At 42.1% G+C, this 22,714-nt stretch overlaps 1 protein-coding gene across 1 annotated transcript in view; it reads left to right on the top strand.

Annotated features, from left to right (window-relative positions):
• LOC122933065 (heterogeneous nuclear ribonucleoprotein R) overlaps positions 1-21,621 on the top strand; it is a 49,755-nt gene extending 28,134 nt beyond the window's left edge. Inside the window, exons 4-9 of the mRNA XM_044287814.1 lie at positions 8,503-8,679; positions 8,982-9,117; positions 10,287-10,492; positions 11,148-11,297; positions 16,280-16,401; positions 20,082-21,621. Of these exons, the coding sequence (XP_044143749.1) occupies positions 8,503-8,679; positions 8,982-9,117; positions 10,287-10,492; positions 11,148-11,297; positions 16,280-16,401; positions 20,082-20,688 (1,398 nt within the window). The 3' untranslated portion in view covers positions 20,689-21,621. The remainder of the gene's footprint in view (positions 1-8,502; positions 8,680-8,981; positions 9,118-10,286; positions 10,493-11,147; positions 11,298-16,279; positions 16,402-20,081) is intronic.
• Positions 21,622-22,714: the final 1,093 nt, after the last annotated feature.

Raw genomic sequence — 22,714 nt, 5'->3', positions numbered from 1 at the left:
TGATTTCTCTTCAGAAGAGGATACAGCGGGGGAGGGCTCTGTTCCTGGCTGAAGATACAAAACCTTTATTAAAAGCTGTTAAGGCCACCATGCAGTTAGAGGACGTGAAACAGCCTAAAACAATAGCTGATCAGGTTTTTGAGGGGCCTGAGTCCTAAACATCATAGGGTTTTCCCCGTACATAAAAAAAAAATGGAAGCTCTTATTAGGAAGAAGTGGAAGAATCCTGACAGAAAAATGTTTTATTCCCGCTACAGTTAAAAGGCTCCCACAGTGGACGCTTCTGTAGCTGAGAGAGCCAAAATATCAGCTTTTCCATTCGCTGATCTAGGCTGCCTGGAGATCCTTTGGCTAAAAAAAGCTGATGTTTATCTCAAATGAGCATGAGAATCAGCATCAACCATTCTTAGGCCGACTATCGCTGCCTCTTGGGTCTCTAGTTCTTTAAAATTATGGCTAGGGCAGCTTGAATCTCTTAAGGACAAGACCCCTAGAGAGGAATTGCTTTCTTCTCTCCCTACCTTCCTTAAAGCGCAGATTTCCTAGTGGACGCACCTACTAACGCAGTTTTTTTTGCCGCCAGAGCGGCTGCTATCTGGCTGAAGTCATGGAAAGGACATCAGGACTCTAAGGCAAGGCTCTGTGCTATTCCCTGTGAAGGTTCTAGGTTATTTGGATGCTCATTAGAGGACATCCTAGAAATAGCTTCAGATAAGAAGGGATTCCCGGTTCCCCAGAGGCCTTCCTTCTTCCTTTTTCATAAACCCCAGTCCAATGAAAGAGGCAGAGTGACAGAAGAGAGAGATTTCCCAAAAGAGCTGGTGTTTTTTTATTCACGCCCCCAAAAAATATATCCGAAGACAATGATGCCAGAATTCAGGTGGGGGCAAGTTGAAGTTGAAAGAATTCAAGCACCTATAATCTTTGCGTGATGATTTCTTTATTCCAGCTGTGGGTAATAAAACATTGATGGCATAATCTTCACACATCCAGTTACAGTCAACATAGGGGTGGGCGATATGGCCTAAAATGTATATTGCGATATAATATTAAGCATGTGTGATATGCAATATATTGTTTTCTATATTTGGGAGGGGGGTTAAACTTTTTTACTCTTTTTTTAATAACAGCCTCCTTAAGGACTAGAACCCTTGTCATATTCACCCTAATAGAGCTCTATTAGGGTGAATAGGACTTTACACTCTCCCTGCTGCCCTGTGCTTTGTCACACAACAGCAGGGAGCTGACCATGGCTTCCAGCCGCTCATGTGCGCCCCCCCCCCCCCCCCAGCCTCTCATGTGCAGCCCCACCCAGCCTCTTATGTGCCCCCCTCCCTCCCCAGTATTAATCATTGGTGGCAGTGGCCACAGGCCCCCCCCAATCATTGGTGGCAGTGGGCAGTTGCGATCGGAGTCCCAGCAGTGTAAATCTGGGGCTCCGATCGGTTACCATGGCAGCCAGGACGCTACTGAAGTCCTGGCTGCCATGGTATGTTAGTGAGCAGCATTATACTCGCGTGCACCGTGGCCGCCGGTTGCTCCTTCTTATCATAGATCTGTGCTTATAGCATTAGCAATGCGCCGCACAGACAGAAGAAGGAGCTACCGGCGGCCACGGCGCACGTGCGTATAATGCTGCTCACTAACATACCATGGCAGCCAGGACTTCAGTAGCGTCCTGGCTGCCATGGTAACCGATCAGAGCCCCAGCATTACACTGCTGGGACTCCGATCGGAACTGCCCACTGCCACCAATGCAGAGACTGAAGAACATTCCCAGCACCCGACCTCTGACAGCACGCTGTGATCCGGGCAATTAACCCCTCAACTGAGGGGTTAATTTCGGCGGATCGCAGCGTGCAGTCATAGGGGCCGGGATATGGTCGGCACATGTTGGTATTCAGGCATTCATTGGTGGCGCAGTGGCCACAGTCCCTCCCCTACTCCTCTGTTCTTATTAGTGGCCAGCGGCAGCCGCCTCAGGAGAACGAGAGCGCGATCATTCACTACTGCTCAGTGGTCATATGTTGGTCCGGCGATATGCACAAAATCCATATCGTGGCACAAATTTATATTGCAGATCGCCCATCCCTAAGTCAACGCGTTTCGAACAAATGTTCTTACTCATGACTTGCCATCTGTCTGCAGTGCTCCACTTGCTTATGAACTTTGATTCACCATCCCCCATGTTCTGGGCAGGCGGTTAAGTTCAGGTGTAAATAATCAAGTGGATAATCGCAGGCAGAGAGGCCGCCTGTTTTAACCTCCTAATATAGAAAAAACCGTATGGTACAAATTAAAAATAAAGCATACAAAGAGGTGTTGCATAGATTCAATAAATATTTTAACTGACACAATGTCAATAAATATTATCCTATATTCAGTAAAAATAAAACAAATGGATCCTAAGCGTTATAGAGAAGGGTTTTCGATTAGAATTCCTTTCCAGTCCTCTGGAATTTTTCACCCAGTCAGTCTGCCCCAAGAACCCCTGGCTAGCCTTGGAATTAGAAGGATTTGCCCTTCTAGACAATGGGGTGGTTTGCCCGCTTCCAAAGAGGGAGGTAGAGAAGGGTTTCTGTTCCTTTTTGTTTCTAGTGAAAAAAAACAAAAACTGGACATTTAGAGTAATATTGAATTTGAAAAAAGCTAAACGCATCCCTAAGTTACAAAAAATTCCATATGGAGACAATAAAACTATTATATTCCAATTCATGGTTGTTCCCAAAAGTTTTTAAGAACAGTGGTTTGGGTAGAAGGGAAGTTGCATATCCCAAGCTCCAAGAGTCTTTACCAAGGTGGTAGCAGAGATAGTCTTATGAATGCTGCTATCAGGAATAACTTTGGTACCCTATTTGGATGATTTTTTTAAATAATCTCTGCCAAAAGAAGGGTTAGAAAAATATATAAATTTCCTTTGCTCCACCTTGAACGACTTGGGCTACTTTCACACTAGCGGCAAGGAACGCCGGACGGCTGCTCCGGCGGGTCGTAGTTTTTATTCCAGCCGCCTCTCTACATGTTTGCTGTGCTGCCGCCGGGACTCCGGCCAACCCCTATTATAGTCAATGGGGCCGGAGCGGTAATCCGGGGGCACGCGTGCACTAGCGGCAGCACGGTTCCAGCAGGCTGTTCACCTGCCGGAACAGCTTTCCGGAGTTCCTTGACACTAGTGTTAACTAGCCTTAGGCTGGAAAATAAATTGGAAGAAATTATTGTTGTTTGGGTATCGAATGTTCAATACCCCCCAATCTATACTTTTAGCCCGGTATCGATACGTTACCGGGATTTGCCTTTTATCGATGCTAGGCTGTGCTACTGCCATGCCTGAGGGGTTAACTGCCGCGGATCACAGCGCCCTGTCAGAAGCAGGGTGCTGGCAATGTGTTTCTGCCGCCGGCTGTAGTTGTATATTAAAGGTTAATTATCATTGGTGGTGCAGTGTGTCGGCCCCCCCCCCCTGCTCCCTTCACAGTATTAAAGACATTGGCGGCAGTGGCAGCTTCTGATTGGAGCCCCAGCAGTGTAATCTGGGGGCTCCGATCGGTTACCATGGCAGCCAGGACGCTACTGAAGACCTGGCTGCAATTGTCCGCTCCCTGCTGCTGTGTACAGTCGTGGCCAAAAGTTTTGAGAATGACACAAATATTAGTTTTCACAAAGTTTGCTGCTAAACTGCTTTTAGATCTTTGTTTCAGTTGTTTCTGTGATGTAGTGAACTATAATTACACGCACTTCATAAGTTTCAAAGGCTTTTATCGACAATTACATGACATTTATGCAAAGAGTCAGTATTTGCAGTGTTGGCCCTTCTTTTTCAGGACCTCTGCAATTCGACTGGGCATGCTCTCAATCAACTTCTGGGCCAATTCCTGACTGATAGCAACCCATTCTTTCATAATCACTTCTTGGAGTTTGTCAGAATTGGTAGGTTTTTGTTTGTCCACCAGCCTCTTGAGGATTGACCACAAGTTCTCAATGGGATTAAGATCTGGGGAGTTTCCAGGCCATGGACCCAAAATGTCAAAGTTTTGGTCCCCGAGCCACTTAGTTATCACTTCTGCCTTATGGCACGGTGCTCCATCGTGCTGGAAAATGCATTGTTCTTCACCAAACTGTTGGGTTGTTGGAAAAAGTTGCTGTTGGAGGGTGTTTTGGTACCATTCTTTATTCATGGCTGTGTTTTTGGGCAAAATTGTGAGTGAGCCCACTCCCTTGGATGAGAAGCAACCCCACACATAAATGATCTCAGGATGCTTTACTGTTGGCATGACACAGGACTGATGGTAGCGCTCACCTTTTCTTCTTCGGACAAGCCTTTTTCCTGATGCCTCAAACAATCGGAAAGGGGCTTCATCGGAGAATATGACTTTGCCGCAGTCCATTCACCTTATTTTCTGCAGAAGATCAATCTGTCCCTTATGTTTTTTTGGGGGGGATAGAAGTGGCTTCTTTGCTGCCCTTCTTGGCACCAGGCCATCTTCCAAAAGTCTTTGCCTCACTGTGTGTGCAGATGCGCTCACACCTGCCTGCTGCCATTCCTGAGCAAGCTATGCACTGGTGGCACTCCGATCCCGCAGCTGAATCCTCTTTAGGAGACTACCCTGGCGCTTGCTGCTTTCTTGGACGCCCTGAAGCCTTCTTAACAAGAATTGAACCTCTTTCCTTGAAGTTCTTGATGATCCTATAAATTGTTGAGGTGCAATCTTAGTAGACACAATATCCTTGCCTGTGAAGCCATTTTTATGCAACGCAATGATGGCTGCACGTGTTTCTTTGCAGGTCACCGTGGTTAACAGGTCAAGTCTGCCATTTTAACCCAATCAGCCTGACATAATGATCTCCAGCCTTGTGCTCGTCAACCTTCTCACCTGAGTTAAGGCGATTGCTGAACTGATCTCAACAGGTCCTTTAATGACAGCAATGAAATGCAGTGGAAAGGTTTTTTTGGGGGGATTAAGTTAATTTTCATGGCAAAGGACTATGCAAATCATCTGATCACTCTTTATAACATTCTGGAGTATATGCAAATTGCTATTATAAAAACTTAAGCAGCAGCTTTTCCAATATTTATGTAATTCTCAAAACTTTTGACCACGACTGTACACTATGCACAGGGCAGCAGGGAGAGTGTGAAGTTCTATTCACCCTGATAGAGATCTATCAGGGTGAATAGGACATGGGATTAAAAGATCCCAGGTTCTAGCCCTAAGGGGGAAATTGGTTATTAAATAAACTGGCCAAAAAAAACCACACAAAGTATAAATCACCCTCTTTCCTCATTTTGCATATAAAATAAACAATAAATAAATAAAATACTACATATGACCACGTCCGAAAAGTCCAAACTATTAAAATATAAAAAAAATATCTCCATGTGGTGAACGGCGTTAAAAAAAAAAAAAGAAAAGGGAGAAAAACTGCGTGATTCACCTTTTTTATGGTATCGAAACCGAATCAAAATTTTGGTATCGAAACACCCCCCCCCCCCCCCCCCTAGAAGAAATCTAACCTGGTTCCCTCTCAAGTTTGTGGGTTTTTGGGGAATTCAGTTGGACTCCCGTCAGTAAAGGAATTTTCTTCCCCTTGTAAAGGAGCAGATTTTGTCAGTCTTTCACTCTTACCAGTGTACTTTCAGAGAGGCAATGGCGGTGCTGGGTCAGATGACATCCTCTGTTCCAGCAGTGGCATATTCACAGATCCACTCCAGAGAGCTACAAGCAGACATTTTGAGATCCTAGGACAGTTCCCCTTATTCCTTGAAACAAAAATTCCACCTATCCTCGAGACAGGCATTCCCTTTTTATGGTGGGCAATTAAAAAAAAAAAAATCTGTCTGCAGGTTTTCCATGGTCATTCAGGGATCAGATGTAATCACTACAGATGCCAGCCCCTGGGGTTGGGGTGCGCACTTTCAGAACAGATACTGGCAGGGGAGGTGGGATCTGGATTCACGGAAGGCGTCCTCCAACTTCAAGGAATTAAAGGCAGTAAAGATGGCTCTGGAACTAGCTATTCCAGACGTAAGGAGCAAAAAGATAGTCTTGTATTCAAACAATTTTACGACCGTGGCCTATATAAACCGTCGGGGGGGAACAAAAGTTCTGAATTTTTTTATTTATTTTTTAAGTTTGTGTCAGGAGATTTTTTACATAGCGGAATAAAGAGAGCTTTTTCTTTCAGCAGTCCATTTGAAGGTGAAGGAGATTTTGATAGCGGACTTTCTCAGTCGCACTTCCATAAAACAGGAAGAATGGTGTCTAAACAGAGACATTTGTCTGGAGATAGTCCAAAGATATGGCCTGCCTACAATGGATCTGTTCACCTCAAGAGCCAAAAGGAAAGTGGAAAGGTGCTTCTCCCTCAATCATTTGGACAGCCCCTTAGCAGTAGATGGGTTAGCACAGGACTGGAGCCAAGAGGTAGGGTTATGCCTTCCCTCCAATTTTCCTTATTTCCCAGGTATTTAGAAAAATAGAGGACTAAGGAGCCTCGGTTATCTTGATGGCTCCAAAGTGGCCAAAGAGGTCGTGCTACCCAAGCCTTCTGAAATTGGCAGTAGAGCCTCCGTGGATGTTACCATTGAAGAAAGATCTTCTTTACCAGGGTCCCCTAGTGAATCCCAGTCCAGAAATACTCAATCTCTGTGTGGAATTTGAAAGAGAGGTTTGGTCTAGGAGGGGGTTATCTGATAAAGTAGTCTCCACAATATTGAGAAGTAGGAAGTTGGTTACCTCTAAAAAGTACATTAAAGTGTGGAATATATTTTTTCGACCTTCCTGGGTCAAAGTCCAGATCCTTTTAAAGTTCCAGATGTGCCAAAAATTATAGACTCTTTGCAAGCAGGTCTAGAAGCATCCACCTTAAGGGTCCATTCACACGTCCGTTTTTTCTTTCCTGATCTGTTCCGTTTTTTGCGGAACAGATCAGGACCAGATCAGGACCCATTCATTTTCAATGGGTCCTGGAAAAAAATCGGACAGCACAATGTGTGCTGTCCGTTTCCGTTGTTCCGTTCCGCATGTCCGTTTAAATATAAAACATGTCCTATTATGTTCCTGAAAAATCGGATCCTGGTACAATGCAATCCGTATGTCTTCCGTTTTTTGCGGAATCCGTTCCTGGAAACACATAGCAAATATATTTTTTTTATTTTTATTTTTTTTTTACATTTTTTTTCAAAGAAATCCAAACAACTTTTATTTGATTATTGAAATGTATACATGTTTCCGTTTTTTGCGGATCCGCAAAAAACGGATGACATAAGGAAACATTTTCAGGAACAACGGATCCGCAAAAAACGGACCGAAATTCGGATTATAGAAAAATACTGACGTGTGAATGTAGCCTTATAGTACGGGTGGCTGCTATGAGTTATTTCTTTTATTCCATGTTAGCAATTCATCATCCATGGATTAAAAGATTCTTGTCTGCAGTCTCTAGATTGAATCCCTCATTAAGCCCCTGGAATTTACACTCTCTTTTCGGCCCTATCTCAGGAGCCATTCGAACCACTAAATAATATCTCTATTAAGATACTTACCTTCAAGTTGGCCTTCATGCTGGTGATTACTTCAGCTAGACGGGTCTCAGAGATTCAGGCATTCTCAGCCTTCCCTCCTCCTACTACAGTTTTGGAAGACCAAGGGATTATTAGGCCTACCCCATCTTTCCAGCCTAAAGTGGTCTCTGATTTCCACAGAAATCTAGATGTGATCCTACCATCTTTTTGTTCAAATCCAGTAAATGCGTTGGAAGTGAAATTTCATTGTCTGGATGTTAGAACATGCTTGTTGCTTTACTTAGATACCACTGCATCTTGGAGAATAGATGATAATCTCTTGATCCAGTTTCAGGGGTCACAAGGCTTCTACTAGTGTCAATGCTAGATGGGTAAAAAAAATGCCATTTCCCTTGCCTATTCCCCCTCCCCCAACTAGCGCTCTCCCTATACCTTATTTTTTTTTTTTTTTTTTTTTTTAAGACACTACAGACTGCATCTCGACTCGGATGCAGCCTTTGGGAGAAAAGTACTACAAGTAGTCTTGGCTTATAGTTTATTCTGGCATTGGTTTTGTCATGGGTGAGGGGAAAACCAAAATTACTCTTAATAATTTTTCTTGAAACCCATGACAGCACCCCAAATTTTCCCACCCTTTATATATAAAAATAAAAGTTGTTATATACATAAGATGTAATAGAAGGGATATAATTTACCAAATTTTTCTGGTTTCAAGCCTTTTCTTTGGTGGTTGGCACTCCTCCGGAGGTCCGGTTGTTAGAGTCAATGAGGTGTGGCGGGGGTGTGAACCTTATCTCGTCAGGTTTCCTGTCCTGGATGGGAGGACCTAGTCGCATGGGTTTCAAGAAAAACAATTACCTGTAAGAGTAACTTTTGTGTTCTTTTTTTTTTTTTAACCGGAGTGGTCCTTTTTTTAATGGTTTCTTTGTGTTTATTGTGTCTTTTTTTTTTTTTTTTTTTTTTTAAATGATTTTAAATAGGTGTTTGTTGGAAAGATACCAAGAGACTTGTATGAGGATGAGCTAGTCCCTCTGTTTGAGAAAGCAGGCCCTATCTGGGATCTTCGTCTTATGATGGATCCTCTCTCTGGGCAAAACCGAGGTTATGCTTTCATCACTTTCTGCAACAAGGACGCAGCACAGGAGGCTGTCAAGTTGGTAAGTGATTTATTAGTTTGATATGATCTAATGGGTTGAAACGAACTCTAAGTCAATTTTGGTGACAAAGAGGTAGCCTAAAACCCAGAAGCTACCACATTGCTATTCGGCCCCATTCACTATAATATGCAGAGAATTGACCAGACGAAAACCGCTGCATACTTTTATTGTTTTATCATTTTAACAATGGGGATACCAGTTATTCCACATGGCTTTTATTGTCATAAGCATGCTTATGTAATTGGGTGCTTTAAAGGTATGATTGCTTACTTTTCTTTCTTTCTTATAACTGTCTTCCCCAGTGTGACAACTATGAAATACGTCCTGGGAAACATATTGGAGTTTGCATCTCTGTTGCAAATAATAGGCTCTTTGTTGGATCCATCCCAAAAAATAAAACTAAAGAAAATATTCTGGAAGAATTTAGTAAAGTCACAGGTATTTTTTTTTATCGAATGCCTAAGGAGTGTCTCTCCCATCTGGATAAAAAATAAAAATAAAAATCTAATTAGCCAGAGCCCACAGTGGGTGCCCATTCTTTAATTTATTAAGTGGATTCTGCTTCACTTTATCAGCTTCATCCCTAATTTTAGCTAGGACCAGGACAGCACTGTATTGCTGTACTGAAAGTAAAAAAACTCACCAAAAAAAACTCGCCTGCTTTGTTCCAGCGCCAGTCTAGCGTATTTCGGCCTATGGCAGGTAAATGTCTGGATAAGGTCACATGCGGTATTGCAGCCAATCACTGACCTCAGGTGACATGTCACTGCTGGGTAAGGCTACTTTCACACTTGCGTTTGGTGCGGATCCGTCATGGATCTGCACAGACGGATCCGTTCAGATAATACAATCGTCTGCATCCGTTCAGAACTGATCTGTCTTGCACACCATTGAAAGTCAATGGAGGACAGGTCAGTTTTCTATTGTGTCATAGAAAACTGATCTGTCCCCATTGACTTACATTGGGTGTCAGAACGGATCCATTTGGCTCAGTTTTGGTGTCCGCCTCCAAAGCGGAGTGGAGACGGAACGGAGGCAAACGGATGCATTCTGAGCGGATCCTTTTCAGATTGTATTAGAGCAAAGCTGATCCATTTCGGACCGCTTGCGAGATCCGTTCAGAGCTCTCACAAACGGAAAGCCAAAATGCCAGTGTGAAAGTAGCCTAACTTGCCACTTGGAGATCTGTCACCGCTGAGGCAAGTGATTGGCTTCAGTGGCACACCTGACTCTGTCCAGAAGCTTACACTTTAAGTATGGTGCTGTCCAGGTCCCAGATGAAATTAGGGGTGGAAGCTGGAGAACCTCTTTTAAAGATAGGGCAGTTAAAATCGGGGTGCTAAGCTTTCCTATAAATTTAAAGTGTGTGCTCTTGTATTCATTAGAAATCTTCATCTAATACTGCTTAACAGGAGCAAGGTGGAGAGTGCACAACACAAACTGTAGCATAAACTCTGCCATAGCATTAGGTCCAAGCAGAAGGCCTTTTATATAATGCTCAGAAGTGGACAAGTTGCTACTGACTTTAGAATGTCTTTAATGCCCAAACTACCTAATATTATGTTTCAGTAGCTTGATTGAAGTCTAAAATTGTGCAAAATTTCTAGAGGGCCTGGTGGATGTGATTCTGTACCATCAACCTGATGATAAGAAGAAGAACCGTGGATTTTGTTTCTTGGAGTACGAGGACCACAAAACTGCAGCACAAGCCAGGCGGAGATTAATGAGTGGCAAAGTGAAGGTTTGGGGCAATGTTGTAACTGTAGAGTGGGCAGATCCAGTGGAGGAGCCGGACCCTGAAATAATGGCGAAGGTGAGCAGTGTTTTGAAATAGTTATTAAAGAACTGTTCGCTATGAACATGAGTGATGCCCCTCCTCCGGCCCTCCTTACCCCTGAGCCTTTCTTTACATTGCAGACCTCACTCTGTGAGAACAGAATACTCGTAGTGTGACATAAAAACCTGCTGCATTCTCTCTGTGACCCAGACGCGTAGTGGATCTGTTCTTTTATTATGCTGCATCTTAGTATGAGCGAGCAGCATATAAACATGTAATAACTGTCCAGACTAGAATATCTTTCAAGTGGTTGTCCAGGGTTTTGATATTAACGGCCTGTCCTCATGTCTGACACCCGGCACCACCTCTGCCGATCAATTGTAGGTCTGGTGCCGAAACAATGGGGTTGGCACTTCTATGGGAGCAGCACTGCAGTAACCAGCTCTGTAAACTACATGGTGGATGGAGATGTATAGTTCTGGCACTAACCGTGGGAGCAAGAAGAGAACAGCTGATGAGCAGTGGTGCGGGTGTCAGAACTCTTCTGATCTGCTATTGATGGTCTACCCTGAGAATAGACCATCGGTATCAAAATCTTGGGCAACCCCTTTAAGAATGGTTTCATTTTGTCATGAATGTTCTGTTTTTAAGTTGATCACTTTTAGGCTTTATTCTTTATTTGTAATTTTAGGTTAAAGTGCTTTTTGTAAGGAACTTGTCATCCACAGTAACAGAGGAAATTCTAGATAAGGCTTTTTCAGTGTTTGGAAAGTTGGAGCGGGTGAAGAAACTGAAGGACTATGCCTTTGTGCACTTTGAAGAGAGAGACTCTGCAGTTAGGGTGAGAAACGTACCTTGCTGTGATTACACCATGCATTAAAATCCAATATGTATGTTCTGCGGCAGAGATCCACAGCTGACCCTCAGATTTCAGCCGCAGATTTGCAGTTTGCATTGACATGTGACAACAAGAGAAGTAGCTCCATTGTCGTTCACTAATCCTCGCATTTTCCTCCCGATAGGATGACGGGCCACTTTTTACTGCCACAGAAAACTCAGTTAATAAATGTTCCTATGCAAGTGAATGCGATTGAAGGAGACCCCATTCAAATGTACAAAATGGAGATTTTGGTACAGATTGTGCCAAAATCCATGTAGAAAAAATGCAGTTTGAGCATAACCCAAAGATCATTGGGGGAGATTTATCAAACAGGTGCAAAGGGAAACTGGCTTAGTTTTCCCATCAGAACTAATCAGATTTCACCTTTAAATTTCCAAAGGAGCTCAGAAAAATAAAAGGAGGAATTAGATTGGTTGCTTATGGCTACTATGCCCGTTTTCCTTTACACCAGTTTGATAAATCTACACCATAGATCTAAAGGGATTGTCTTAATGTTTTTCTTTTTAATCAAAAAAGATACTTAGATATGTATGCATGGATTATGTAGCCTACTTCATTTTGGCTTTCTTTGGTAATACTGAAATTGATAAGAAAATGTGTAGTATGTGCTACTAGGTATTTGCACAGAAGTGTGAAAAGCTTGCTAGGGCTTCCTGGGTATTTTATCTTCACGTTCTAAAACAAGTTTTTCTATATTTGTAAACTCTTATCCATAGCATAAGCATACACAATCAAATATACCATATATTATAATTTTCCTTCGTAACATAAGCACTAAGCTATTTCTTGTTCATTGTTGTAATTGTTTATTTTTTCTCCTAGTTTAGGTTTTAATATCTTGTAATTCATTTTACTATTGTACCTTACTTTAAATTTTACCTAACAATATTGTTGGGTAGGTTTTAGGAGTTAAAGGGGTACTATGGTTGTTAGAAGTTATCCACTATCCATAGAATAGGGAATAACTAGTAGATCAGTGGGGGTCCCACCGCTGTCACAAGAAAAAGGGCTCAAATACCCCCTGCCGCCCCTATGAAATGAACAGAGCAGCCAGTCCTTTCATTTCTATGGAAATCTCTGGAATTCCCATTTAAAGGAACACTTGACCCTGAAAATAAGAAGGAAATAAAACGTAACGTGCAAAATAAAGTTTGCCTATAGTTCTTTCTTAATAGACATCTGCAAGCTGCTAGGGAAATCTGTTTTAGCAGATTTCCTGCAGACAGATAAATGCCTTCTTCCCTGCCTTCTCAATCATCACCTGGGGACCGACTCTGCATTAGTTTGACCTTAGTCAAAACCATAAGTTCGGGAAAGGGGTGGGGCTTAATGCCCATTCACTTCAGAAGACACTCAGAGCACTGTGAAAACTGCAAAACTTCAGCAGCTTATAGGCGATAACTATAAGATTGGAACCTCCACCGATCTGAAGACCTGGGGCCCCGTACCCCCTACCATCCCTGAAATGAGCATAGCGGCCGGTTGCACATGCACACAGCCGCTTCATTAATTGGAGCCGAGTACAGCGCTCCATTATCTCAGACGTTCCCACAGAAATGAATGGAGCAGCAGAATGCATACCCGACTGGCCGCTCTGTTCATTTCAGGGGGTATGCGGCCACTGATCTAATAGTTAAGATAACTTAATGTAACCGGAATACCCCTTTTAAAGCTCTACATTGTTGTAACTCAGACAAATTTGCCTAGCTATGGCACTATTTAGGAATGAGGGCGGCAGTTTGCTTTTGGTAGATTTAGTATTCCACAGTCTGTATTATAGCTCTTTTACAGCTTTTCTTAGACCCTGAAAGCCAAATCTGTCTAGCTATGGGCACTGTTTGGGAGTAAGGAGAAGAATTTAATTAGGTAGGATTTAGCAGTTCCGATTACAGCTCTGCCTAATATGTTGCCCAGCTTTCCTGGGATCCTTAAAGGGTTATTCCTATCTTAGACATTGGGGGGCATATCGCTAGGATATTCGCCTAATGTCTGATAGGTGCGGGGCCCACCTCTGAGAAACACACCTATGCTTAGAACAAAGCCTGCAAAGTGCCAGAGGGCGCACTGCGCACCTATCGGACATTGGGGGAATATTCTAGCGATATATCCCCAGTGTCCAAGATGAGAATTCCCCCAGTCTAGCTGTGCTACAGTATGGGGTATTTGCTGCTGGGATTCTTTTACTTACTTCTACAATGTTGACCTGGCATTCTGTAGTCTGGGAAAGCTGGGTAGCCTTCTCTGTGGGGTGGAGATGGGGACATATTGTTAAATCATATCATATGGTATCAGGGCAACATAATCTGTTGTGACTAATGCAGCTGCACAGTGTTGTCATCCGTCCGGCTTTCCAGGACCTTGAATTGCGAGACAGTCTAGCTATATGAAGGGGTCACTACATAACAAGGCAGATTTGGAATTCAGCAGTCAGGGAAAGCTGGTTAACAAAATCTACGGAGATCTACATTCTGTATACACAATATCCACACCTTCACATGCTAACCAGCTTTCCAAAGTTGCTGAAAGGCAAATCTGTACATTTATGCAGTGAAGGCCAGAATTATCACTGCATAAGGCCTCATGCACATGACCGTTCCGTTTTTTTGCAGAAAGGGCGGCCCATTGTAGAAATGCCTACTCTTGTCTGCAAAACGGACAAGAATAGGACATGCTATATATTTTTTGCAGGGCCACAGAACGGGGCACAGAGGGCTCTCTGTATTTTTTTGTGGCCCCATTGAAGTGAATGAGTCCGCACCAGAGCTGCAAAAAATGTGGCTCGGATGCGGACCACAACAACGGCCTGTGTGCATGAGGCCTAACCAAGTGGATTCGCTATTCAGCTGTATGTACTTATAGCTGTGACTATTGTTCTCATGTATGTACTATGTTTACAAAAGCTGGTACTTTTGGTACTATGTAAGCAGTAAAGCCAGTACTATAGGTACCAAGTAAAAAAAGACTAAAAAAACAACGCAACAGCACTCTTCAAACACACAGTACAATAATGCCATAGTTCTAGAAAACATTATGGTGTTAATGCTCTGCTTATTTTGTAAATTTGAGATCCGTTGCAAATACATTTTGTACAAAATTATTTGGGCCTGTCTGCCAGCGTCAAGACGATCTCTATAAGACGGGAACCTAACACTAAATACTACCTGTTATAGTACCATACTGGCCATCATAAAATACAGGCAATACAGGTTCCACATGCATGCTGGGTGCCTTTTACCACTTTTGGTACCATAATGGCCTCTATTAAATCCAGGGAATACAGGTGCCAACATACATGCCGAGCCTACTTTACCTCTCCTGACGCCAGCAGACGGTCCAAATTATTTTGTGCAAAATGTATTTGCCAAGAATCTCCAATTTATAAAATAAGCGTAGCATTAGCACCTGAATATTTTCTGTACAAAGTCCACAAACTGTTTTGATCCGCTCTCGGTGAACAGTTAGATGGTGGCATGTTTCTTCTCACTGCTCGTCTCCCTTATTCATCTCCTTCCCACACCAGAATAGTTTCCGTATCTCTTAACCCACAGACAGAAAAAGGGTCCTCTTTGTCAGGTTTTTTTAAAGAGAACATAGACATAGCGGTGACCCACTAGTAGAGTTAAAATAAAACACTTTATTCTACTTACAAGATCATGCACATGGTATCTCGTGTAAAACATACTTTATATAGAAAAGGAGGATCTGACCATTCTCCTCTGCAGATCCTGCTACTATATTTCTACGTGATCCCAGAGATATAACACACAGACTTTTAGACAGAATGTTTTCTATAACTGTTATTTGTGTTTGCAGAGTGCTGTTGCATTGTTTTTTTTCTTTGTGTTTCTAGCCATGGCGACGTGCACCTGCGCATTGGGATTTTGTACTATGTAAGCACTACAGCTGGTACTATTGGTACTATGCCTGGTGCTGTTACCAAATCTATTTTACACTATTAGTAACTAGGAAATCCCTTCCAACAAAATGGTCATGCTCTTAGGCCTCATGCACATGGCAGTGTTCCGTGGTCAAGAGCGGACCGTGGAAACCCTGCCGGGATTCCTGCTGACAGCATGAGCACGTGGCGTCATTGGTTGCTATGACGCTGTGCGCTTCATGCAGCTGCTGCTGTACAGTAATACGCTATACTAGTATATTACTGTACAACAGCGGCTGTATGAAGCGCACGGCGTCATAGCAACCAATGACACCATGCGGTCAGCAGGAATCCCGGCCGGGTCTCCATGGTCCGCTCTTGGCCGCGGAACACGGCCATGTGCATGAGGCCTTATGGTGTAGATAAAATGTATTCAGCCTAAACTCAGCCCCATCCACCTAAGAAATGTTATGTTATTTGAATATATCAATGATGAACCTTTTTGCCTACACATAGAATAGTTGGTTTCTCAGATGCGGGTCTGTTTTGACTGGAAGAGTGCTATAGAAAAACCTAGTTAAGACAAGTGCCACTTCAAAAGGCCATGTCCAGTGTAAATGTAGGTGAAAATGATTAAACTGCAATCTGGCAAAAAATCTGTTGAAAGTAGTAGGAGGATCGGTTCAACAGATTGCGATCATTGGTATCCATTGTTTGCCATCTGTTTAACAAATGCGTTTTTAAAAGATCCATAAAAGGGCATCTCTCAGCAGATTTGTACCTATGAACCTGGCTGACTGTTGCTTGTGCGCTTTGGCAGCTGAAGGCATCTAGGCTGTTCCCATCCTCATATGAGGTTTTAATATATGTGCAAATAAGCCTCTAGGAGCAACAGGGGCGTTGCCATTACACCTAGAAGCTCAGCTACCTCTGCTTTTGCTGCACCCACTGTACTTTGACAGGGCCAGGCAGTGTGATCGTGATCCTTTCTATACCATTCTATTACAGTTTGTTGAAGTCTGTAAATCTGCTTGCTTCTGGATAGGCAATGGATGAAATGAATGGAGCAGACCTTGAGGGTGAAGAAATTGAAATAGTACTAGCAAAACCCCCAGATAAGAAGAGGAAAGAGCGCCAGGCTGCACGGCAGGCATCCCGTGGTACTTTGTAAGTATTTTGGCTGTTTAATTCACTCCCGCAATTCTTGAGGGGGGGGAGTAGCAGCAGCATTTATTTTTTACAGCCTAGACATTCAGGGAATTCTTTATTTTTTTTTTTTTTTTTTTTTTTTTTTTTATAAAGATTTGCATATTGATCTGTCCCTTGGGAGTGCCAACATAACATTTGGCACTGTATAGAAATGTAATGTTTTATTCATTTTTAGTTTCTTTAGTTTAAGTTTATTAGACTGAGGCCTCATGCACACGAACGTATTTTCTATCCATGCCTGTTCTGTTTTTATTTTTATACTTTATTTTGTGGACCGTATACGGAACCATTCATTTCAATAGGTCCAGAAAAAAAAAATGAAGTTACTCCGTGTGTGTTCCGTTTTCCGTATGTCCATATTTCCGTTCCGCATTACGGACAAGGATAGTACTATTCTATTATGGGCCAGTTCCATTCCGCAAAAAACGAATGCACACGGACGTCATCCATATTTTTTTGCTGATCCATTTTTTGTGGACCGCAACATACGTGTGCATGAGGCCTGACTCTGAGAGCCAATTAGTGTTATAATTTGGGTTTAAGAACTCTGATTCAACCCTCTCCCTTCCCTGCAATACAATAGCGATACAATAAATTGATCGCTTTATTTTTTATTTTATTTTTAGCCCATACAGTGAGCAGCTCAAAAAAAATTAATAAAAATTAACGAATTCTAAAACTGATTTTAATATTTTTTTATTTGTTCTTTTCACCTTCCAAAGCTCACTTGACCAGGAAAAAAAACTTCCTCCAATAAAAATAAAAAAATCGATTGGGCATTTAAAAAAACTGCTGGGTGCCTGCTATTTGTAACAACAGGCACCTGGGACTAATGTATGCGTTCGCAGATTACGTAGATCGCATACATTTTAAAGGCTTTGTACACATTCGGCTGCTTTCACACTAGCGTTCGTCGGTCCACTCGTGAGCTCCGTTTGAAGGGGCTCACGAGCGGACCCGAACGCAGCCGTCCAGCCCTGATGCAGTCTGAATGGAGCGGATCCGCTCAGACTGCATCAGTCTGGCGGCGTTCAGCCTCCGCTCCGCTCGCCTCCGCACGGACAGGCGGACAGCTGAACGCTGCTTGCAGCGTTCGGGTGTCCGCCTGGCCGTGCGGAGGCGTGCGGATCCGTCCAGATCCGTCCAGACTTACAATGTAAGTCAATGGGGACGGATCCGTTTGAAGATGCCACAATATGGCTCAATCTTCAGGCGGATCCGTCCCCCATTGACTTTACATTGAAAGTCTGGACGGATCCGTACGAGGCTATTTTCACACTTAGCTGTTATATGCTAAAAATAATGCAGACGGATCCGTTCTGAACGGAGCCTCCGCCTGCATTATTATGATCGGATCCGTTCAGAACGGATCCGATCGAACGCTAGTGTGAAAGTAGCCTTCGGCGGAAATTTTTCGTTTGCATTTTTAATAATTTTTGGCTAAAAATCAATTTCAATTGGCCTTTATTAAAAGGCATTCTGTCAGTCTAAGAAAAGCAATATAATTGTTTTAGTTCCCTATTAAAGTGTACAAAAAGAGATTTTTTTTTTATAATAAAATATAAAAATTCTAATTACTCCCCTAAAACATTAATAAAAATGCATAAATAATAAAAAAATTAACATCATGGGCATAGCCGCATGCAAAAACGCCCGTACTATTAAAATGTAAACTTATTTATCCCATACAGCAAACAGGGGGGGGGGGGGGGGTGAAAATGGCTAATTTGCCGTTTTTTGGTTTCTTCACCTCCCACGAAATTTTTTAGAAAAAGTGATCAAAAGTCACACACCCCAGAATAATATCAGTGAAATGTACAGATTTAAAAAAAGGTTCCACTTACACAGCTTTGTACACACAAATATAAAAAAGTTATGGAGTTCAAAATATGACAATGCAAAGAAATAAAAATAGTAGTTTTCCAAAGTTTAGAAAAACTGTACATATGTGGTATCGTTGTATTTGTACTGGCCCGGAGAATAACAGTAACATGTCAATTTTACCGCATAGGAAACGGTTTTAAAAGATCCCAAAAACATAAAACTGTGGCGGAATGGGTGTTTATTTTTTTAAATAATTCCATCCTATTTGCAATTTTTTTTTTTCCCGCCAGACTGTATGAAACCGTAAGTGGTGCCATTGCCAAGTGCATCTCGTCCCACAACAAAAGAAAAACCCTCATATGTGAATAAAAAAATTGTTATGCCTTTGGGAGGGCTGGGAGTGAAAAACAAAAAATCGCCTAATCTTGAAAGAGTTTTCTGAGATTCTGATATTGAGGACTTATCCTCTGGGTGTCGGTGTTAGCTGTTTGAGAAGGCTGCAGAGCTCTGGTCAATGCTGCAGCCTCCACGCTGTAGTCAGTACCTCACCAGTTTGATATTGATGACCTATGCCCAGAATCTTGGAAACCTCTTTAAGTACTAAACTAGGCTGCATCATAAGCAGGTAAAAATTGGCTTAATTTTGGTAAATTTTTTTAAATTTTTTTTTTGTATTTTATAGCTTACTAAATGACTGTGTGTGTCATAATGCTAAATAAACTTGTTTGTATGCTTTAAATTATATTATATACGCCCAGCAAGATAAAAGCCCACTTTTAAAAAGGGTTATCCAAACCTTAAAAGCCCAACCACAATGCCCAGGCCCCTCATACAGAGAATACTTACACGACACCTGTGTCCTTCTGGATCCCTCTCCAGCCATTGCTGGATCTCCCCGGCATGCAGATCACATTCGTCATTAGGGTGTGCACACGTGACACAAAGGGGCAGGTCACCGTCGCAGCCTGCTATTGGCTGCACATTCCTGGCGACAGATGTTGTGATCAGCCACTAGGGAGATGCAGCGATGGCCATGAAGAGATCTGGAAGGACACAGACGTCGGGGAGCAGATAAGTATTCCCAGGCATTGTGGGTGGATTTTTCAGGTTTGGATAACCCCTTTAAAGTTGATTTAATTTCTTAAAGGGTTATCCACATCTTGACATTTGATATGCTATAAATGTCCGATGGGTCTGGGTCCAACCTCTGAGATCTGCACCTGTATTGCGAATGGTGGCACCCTGACCACCATCTCACAGCTGCTGCAAATGGAAAGGTGGCTGGGCATGCACATCTACTTCTATTCAGTTCTATGGAAGTTTCACATTAGCTGAGTAAGTATGGGCCTACCACCCGATCAGACATAGTAGTTTAAAGGGGTTGTCCGGGTTCAGAGCTGAACCCGGACATACCCATAATTTCACCCAGACAGCGCCCCTGATAGCATCTTGCCCTGCACTGGATCGCACAGGGAAGGGCTCTTTTATTTACAATAAAAGACTGCCGGTCGGAGGCTTCTGCCCAGCAGTGTGTTTGGTGACTTCACCAGCTCTGATGGGAGGGCTTTACCGTTTTACACGCTAGGGCAGCACTAAAGCCCACCCATCAGTGCCGGTCACAACCCCTTTTAGCTACAATGTTTTTTTAATTTGGCATATTGGCTTAGTTCTGATTTGGTTGGCTCTTACTAAAGAGTTCAGTACAGTTTAATATCCTCGTTCTTAATGTCAGTAAATAGATCTGCATTGCAATTATTTTCTTAAAATTTGCTACCTTGATCATGCACATGTTTATGCTTCGTTTATATTCTTAGGTATGATGATTATTACTATTATCCCCCTCCTCGAATGCCATCTCTAGGCAGAGGCAGGGGCCGTGGAGGCAGAGGTGGCTATTCATATCCGCAAGATTATTATGGCTATGAAGATTACTATGATGATTATTACTCCTATGATTATCATGACTACCGTGGTGGCTACGATGATCCATACTATGGTTATGATGATGCATACCCTGTGCGTGGGCGAGGAGGAAGAGGTGGTAGAGGTGGGCCTCCACCACCTAGAGGCAGATCAGCTCCTCCTCAGCGTGGAGGGCGCTCCAGTTATGTACAAAGAGGTTCCCCCATGGGCCCTCCTAGAGGATCCAGAGGTGGAAGAGGTGGGCCTTCGCAGCAGTCCCGAGGTCGCAACTCTCGTAACCGTGGAAGTAGAGGTGGGAATGTTGGTGGAAAAAGAAAGGCAGATGGGTACAGCCAGCCAGACTCCAAGCGTCGCCAGACCAACAATCAGCAGAATTGGGGAACCCAGCCCATAGCGCAACAGCCATTACAGCAAGGTGGTGATTATACTGGTAACTATGGTTACAGTAATGACAACCAAGAGTTTTATCAGGATTCTTATGGTCAGCAGTGGAAATAGGAAAGGCAACACTTAGAATGTTTGATTTTTCAAACGACTACATTTCCGTACACTCACACACACAGGCTTCATCAGTTTCCTGTAATTCTTGTACTTGTTTCTTTGCTATATTGTAAATAGCTTTCATATTATTTTTTCATTAACATTGGTGCACTCCAATTATGCTCTGGTACAGTCATGGAAATATAAATGGGGCTTTCACTTAGCATTTAAGCCGTGGTGAGAACCAAGCTTGAAGGGAACTCTGTAATACAATACTATTGTTCCAATGGTTCCTTTTTGTTCCAGATGTTACCATTTTGGCTTATGTTTCTTGATTCTAGATTGTGATTCTATGGTTTCTCCACCCTTGGCAGTTAATTTGATTTATGTTTTAGTTGCCCGTAACATAGCAGATACTGTTGTTTTTATTGTATTGATTTTTTTTTTTTTTTTTTTTTTTTTATATTGGCGTATAAGGTGAAGAAGATTTTAGGTTAGGACAAAGTAATTTGTGCAGAAATGCAGGATTACTGGCAATATTTCCTTTACCTTTTAATGTATCTGCAGTAGCATTCTTTTGTACATAAATGTAAACAGTATTTGAAGTCTTTAGTAATTTTAAAAGTCGTCTTTATAATTAAACATTTTAGGATTTTGTGTATTTGCTGTTATGACTTTCTAGGCTTAGTTAATTTGTATTTTTATTGTTATAATTTCACATTTTTTGGAAGGGAAAAAGATGCCCTACCAAATTGTTTCGCTTTGGCTCATGAAGCCTCTGCAAAATGTTCTGTGATTGTATTTTCCCGTTTACTTGTTCATGTGCAATTTCAATAAAACTCTTCACAAAAAAAAAAAATTATAATAAAATTCAAAATTCAACTGCAAACAACCTCATCCTTTTCCAAACTTGGTTGTATCCTATTAAAAAGAGCAAAAGAAAAAAAAAAATCTGAGTTGTGATTCTTGAAACAAACACAATTTAAGATGGACTGCATATGTGAGTGATCAAATCTGTGTTTCAAAAACGAAACAAAAAAATTTGACAAAATAGATACGCAACAGCTGAACGTGGATACTCAAGGACATGAAATTGTGCTCCAGTGGTGTTGTCTCATAGCATACCCATGTTGCTCATATGACTAGGGTTGAATTTTTTGAGGTACAGAAGAGGTGGCTTAAACTCCCATTTTCACTTTTCTTTAGTTACTGCATTTTATTTGAACTTGAAGTTACTTTGACTAGTTCTTCAGAGCAATAAATTTCAGAGCGAAACATGTATAAAAACGGATGAGAAATTGTACAAGCTGAAGCTTGCCCTGCACTGCATTGACTTGAAAACAAGGTTCATGTTAAAACATCCTATATATGTTTAGCTGTCCTCCAGAAGGCACAAGTTAGAGGTATTCACCCTGTGAGACAATGTCCAACACATTAAAAAGCTTTGAAACACAACCTCAGCCAAATAACCAAAGATTCCTCAAAAGGGAAGGGAAACTCATCTAATGACCAAAGACCTCTTCTGACATTCCACTGAGACATGTTAGGAGATGTCATTGGTTTGGTTGTGCTGAGCTCCCAATAACTGGTAAAATGAAGTAGGGCCAGATGTACTCTGGGTTGTGTTTTAATTTTATTTTATTTTTATTTATTTTTTACAATTCTTATGATTTCCATAAGACACTTGACACAATTTGGACGTCCACAGATCTCCAAGTTGAAGTGGAAAGGACACTTTACTCCTTCCAATAGTATATTCTGATGTGTCTAAATGATATGTCTGAAAATGACCCTTCGCTATAAGATGTTTCTGGAGAGTATATCCAAAATGTAAATGTATATTGAAGTTGCGTAACACAATTCAGTGCATTCAAAGTGTCAAAGAATAAAATGTGGCAAAGAAAATATAGTGGCCTTAGAGAATAGTAGCTTTCTTGCCCACAGCAACCAATACAAATCTGTTGCAAATCTGAACTTTATCTACAGGCAACAATGCCAGTTCCCCATGATTTAATTTTCAGCTATTAGACCCAGTGTATTGTAC

This window comes from Bufo gargarizans, chromosome 3 (genome assembly GCF_014858855.1).
Source record: "Bufo gargarizans isolate SCDJY-AF-19 chromosome 3, ASM1485885v1, whole genome shotgun sequence".
Classification (NCBI taxonomy): domain Eukaryota; kingdom Metazoa; phylum Chordata; class Amphibia; order Anura; family Bufonidae; genus Bufo; species Bufo gargarizans.
Note: the sequence above shows the minus strand (reverse complement) of the source record. Positions and strands in the feature narration are given on the sequence as shown.